The following is a 4,155-nucleotide window of genomic DNA, read 5'->3' as shown; positions in this document are numbered from 1 at the left end:
TGTGTTTTCAGAAAAATTCTTGGAGTGAAAAAGAAGATCAAATACTTGTTGAAGTCCACAAGCTAGTTGGCAACAAATGGACCGAAATCGCCAAGAGACTCCCTGGAAGAAGTGAAAATATTGTGAAAAACCATTGGAATGCCACAAAGCGGCGGCTACTCTCGATGAGGAACAGGAGAAGTGATGCCCTCCCCCTTGGCAACAAAGCCCTCGAAAATTATATATGGTCTATTACAATCAACAACAGTGTCCACATGAACAGAGGAGCTGATACTATAATTGCAAACGCTGAAATGGAGAATAACAAATGTGAGCATGTTGTCGATGGGGTGAATCTGAATCTGTTTGCTAGAAGGCAGACAGCCATAATGGCGATGGATGCGTCAACAACCGCAGTTTATGTTCCAGAGAAAACAACGTTTACATGGGGTAATGATTTTGAAAGAGTTTATGAACCCATGGATGATACATACATGGATGCTCATGAATGGCTGGAACTAGCTAATTTCTGATGAAGGATTGCTCTGCTCAAGATGTTTTCTCATTAAGTCTTATCTATCATCTATCTATCTAACTATCTAGCTATCTTTATATCTTCGTTTTTTTTTTAAGCATCATCTATCATTTATCATCTATCATCTATCTATCTTAATGAAAGGCTATTTCTATTTTATATGGACAAGACATATCTGATATGTAGAGTATGTTTTTAAAATCAGAAGTGACCAAGTACTTTTTTTTTGTATATGTTCAACGAAATTGTAGCCCTCAGAATAATAGTTTTTCTTAATATAAAGTTAACCACTGAAAATTACATCCGATCCTTTGCAGAAACATGCAACGCAACAAATGTGTTCACATCAAGTCATATAAAAGAGTTTTACATCAATTGGTCCAAATCCTTCATGTGGTGATGTCAAGTTTCAGGAGTGCCAACATCAAAAAATTGTTCATAGAATGGGTGGGGCAGAATTGCAAATATCAAGCAAAATAATTGAAAATTTTAAAATTTTACATTAAAATCTAAAAAGATAATTTAGGCATATGCTGCCCTCTAACACAACATGGTTCCGCCACTGGGTGCCAATCCAAACATTAAAATTGCAGAACCGGAACTTGAGATTTTACAAGATGAATCCATAAAGGTAATGCACTCCTTAAAGTTAACTAAAATGGCAAAATGAAAAAACTAGTCTTAAAAGATAAAATGTTTATGTGAACAACCAAACATGTAGCCATTCATAAAAATGGTAGTCAACGAGATTAATCAATTACTTCATTGAAAATATATTTTGGTAAATTTTGATAAATTTATTTAAAAGCTAGTATAATGCAGCAAAAAAAAATTTACATGCAATAAATAATTTTCAAAAATTAGAGTATTCTTATACATTAAGATTTTAAAAGTAATTGTTTTTCAAGGAAAAAATAGTCATTTTTATTTATGAGTTGAAATAAATAAGAATTTTGAAATTATTTTCGTACATAGGCTAGAAATGTAAGTAAGTTTTTCATTGTAAAAGTTTTCTTTTTGTAAAAGATTTTTTTGGATTTGAACATTAAATTTCTTTAAATGTTCCGAGACGTGTAAGAAAGTTATTATGGTAAAAAAATCTACTTTTGGTAAAAGAAAACTTGACTTGGATATAGATGTACATACCCTTTGTTTCATAAAGGTAGATGTATATGTTTAAGGTAGCACCAAATATTTACAAGATAGTTTGTGTGTATATAATTTTAATTATTTTATTTTAAACTCTCATATTGTTATTTTTAATGTTATTGAAATGATTTATTTTACCTAAAATAGCTCCTTGATTTTATGAAATATATTTTAATTATATACAAAAATACTAGACTCTTCAATTGATTTAACCTGAGAGCCTAAACTCAAAATTCTATTTATAATAAAATGTTACCAAACGCATATCCATAAGATGATAACATAATGCATCAGAAGTTCAAAACCGACTTCGACATAACCACAATCATAAAACATTTCATTCAGAATACTTATTAACTTGACAAGGAAACAAGTTCTTATTGCCCGACTCAAACCATTTTATTACTGATGAAGCAATCACAAATGGATGTGCTTCTTAAGCAGAAGTTGTTGCAGTCTTTCCAGCGATAGCTCCAGCTTCAGTTAGCAGAGGAACCAACTTCCCGTCTTTATGCAAGTTTGATGTTGCTACAATTGCAATAAGAATCACAAAATTTGGTTTAGCAAAACAAAATTAGAGGTTCGCAACCGCAAACAAGCAAACAAAAGTTTTGAAGGGAATAGCTCTAAATGTCTTTACCATCGCAGCCACCGATGTGATTTCCTCCAATAAACACATTAGGCACAGTGCGTTGTCCAGTCCATTCTCCAAGAGCTGATTGAATTTGGCTACCATCATCTGTATTCAACAACAGCAGTGAATAATTCAGAAAATAGCACTACCATGCTTGAGTGTGGATTCTCTAGTGAGTACATACATACAAATCTGAATAAATGTAAAATAAAACTCATAGCTCTTGCTTGTAAAGATTGCTTAAGGGTAAATGATCATGCTTTCTGAAACTAATTTGACTCAAGGACATAAGAAACACATGATCATGAGATAGAAACAAAGGAACATAACTTATACTTTGATCAATGTAATACACATAACTCATTACTTCTAAAAGTGCTTTGGAGGTGAATTGATCATAAGCTTTATAAAACTATCTAGACTCATGGAAGATAGAACCACATGATCATGAGAATCCAAGAGAAAACAGAGAAAATTTTGCAAAGACGGGTCTATAGACAAAACATGAATCTTCTACAAAAGTTTCTACGATTAGATTCATGAACACAATCTATACTTGGATCGCTAAACTAAAACTCAAATCTCAAAACACAAGCAATAGAACTATTCCTAAACCTATACTTGGATCATCAAACACAATCCTAAAGACACAATAAATCAAACGAAATCATAATAAAATTACTCTCGGTGTCGAGCTCAACGGCCTTGAACTTTGCTCCCAATTGTTGCAAAAGCTCCTTCACCCTCACGCAGTAAGGACAAAACGTCTTGCTGCAATTTCCAAAAGAAAAAACAACCACAGCCACACAAAATTACCGATCAGATTACTCCCTTTTGGTACACAAAAGCGTCTAGATACATCCATGGATTCCTAATCGTATAAAATTGGCAAGGACAACAACACAATCGAAGCCATATAAAGAAAGCACAAACCACAGATTCAAGATTGAGGAAAACAGAGAGAATCGCAGCAAATTGAGTAAAGAGAAGAGAAGCGGGACCTGAAAACAACGACTGAGTCGCTGTTAACGATGTCCTTAGCCTTCTGAGTCGCCATCGTCGTCGAGATTAAGAAACCTTTTAAGTTTTGGTTATCGATCTGATCTTTTGAGGAGAAGAAGGAAATGAAAATATAATATCAGAGAAGAGTGGCGATGCGGATCAGTTTAGGCTTTATAAAAACGCAATTTGGATGGTAGATATCTTTTTTTTCGTCGAATCAGTCAAAACGACGTTCAAAACAAAACGGGGATTTTTATTTTCTGCAATATCAGCCGTCGATTTTGAAACGGTGATTTAATTCTTTGATATCAGCCGTCTGATTCCGAAACGGGCAACTGTTTTGTTTTGACCAACTTAACGATGTTTGATTGTTTTCATTTACACATTTATGTTATTGCGCTTCTTATTGGGCCTTCTTACTATTTTTCCTTCATCGCTAAGTATCAAGAAACAATTGGATTTTTCATTTTTGTAATCATCCTTTATTCCTCGAATAAGATTCTAATTTATAAAAAATTTTGAAAACTTTAACAAAATCATCAAACTTAAATAAGTGAAAATTTTTAAAAAATTATTAGAAAGTATTCTATAGTTTTGTTGATTAGAATTTTAAAATTTTATAAAGTGTCCCAAACAATCTCTATATTTTTGTAATATTTTTTTTGCCAAAAATGCCAGATTTTTTATAAAAGTTTTGGGAAATGCCACATTTGCTTTATTTTTCTAAAAATGCCATATTTTTACAGTTTACATGTGATTAAAAGACGAAAATACTCTTATATGAAAGAAAGTGATTGTCGTGGACGAGATCTGATGGACAAGTTATTAGAGTAAGTCATAAACTTGTCCACGAAAT

At 32.5% G+C, this 4,155-nt stretch overlaps 1 protein-coding gene and 1 pseudogene across 1 annotated transcript; one reads left to right on the top strand and one right to left on the bottom strand.

Annotated features, from left to right (window-relative positions):
* LOC104719652 overlaps positions 1-668 on the top strand; it is a 2,598-nt pseudogene extending 1,930 nt beyond the window's left edge.
* Positions 1,916-3,490, bottom strand: LOC104719651 (glutaredoxin-C2). The gene is made up of 4 exons (XM_010437607.2): positions 3,299-3,490; positions 2,980-3,068; positions 2,304-2,402; positions 1,916-2,191 (listed from the first exon to the last, which is right to left on the bottom strand). The coding sequence occupies exons 1-4, from the start codon at positions 3,352-3,354 to the stop codon at positions 2,100-2,102; spliced, it is 336 nt and encodes a 111-aa protein (XP_010435909.1). The 5' UTR covers positions 3,355-3,490; the 3' UTR covers positions 1,916-2,099.

Source organism: Camelina sativa, chromosome 10, assembly GCF_000633955.1.
Source record: "Camelina sativa cultivar DH55 chromosome 10, Cs, whole genome shotgun sequence".
NCBI lineage: Eukaryota > Viridiplantae > Streptophyta > Magnoliopsida > Brassicales > Brassicaceae > Camelina > Camelina sativa.
The sequence above is the reverse complement of the archived record's forward strand: the minus strand, read 5'-3'. Positions and strand labels throughout refer to the sequence as shown.

Excerpts from the sequence above, each read along its gene's own strand:
- LOC104719651 (XM_010437607.2), bottom strand. The coding sequence starts at position 3,354 with ATGGCGACTCAGAAGGCTAAGGACATCGTTAACAGCGACTCAGTCGTT. Across the intron at positions 2,403-2,979 it reads CGTTGAGCTCGACACCGAGA|ATGATGGTAGCCAAATTCAA; the intron begins GTAATTTTATTA and ends TGTTGAATACAG. Across the intron at positions 2,192-2,303 it reads TCACATCGGTGGCTGCGATG|CAACATCAAACTTGCATAAA; the intron begins GTAAAGACATTT and ends TTGCAATTGTAG.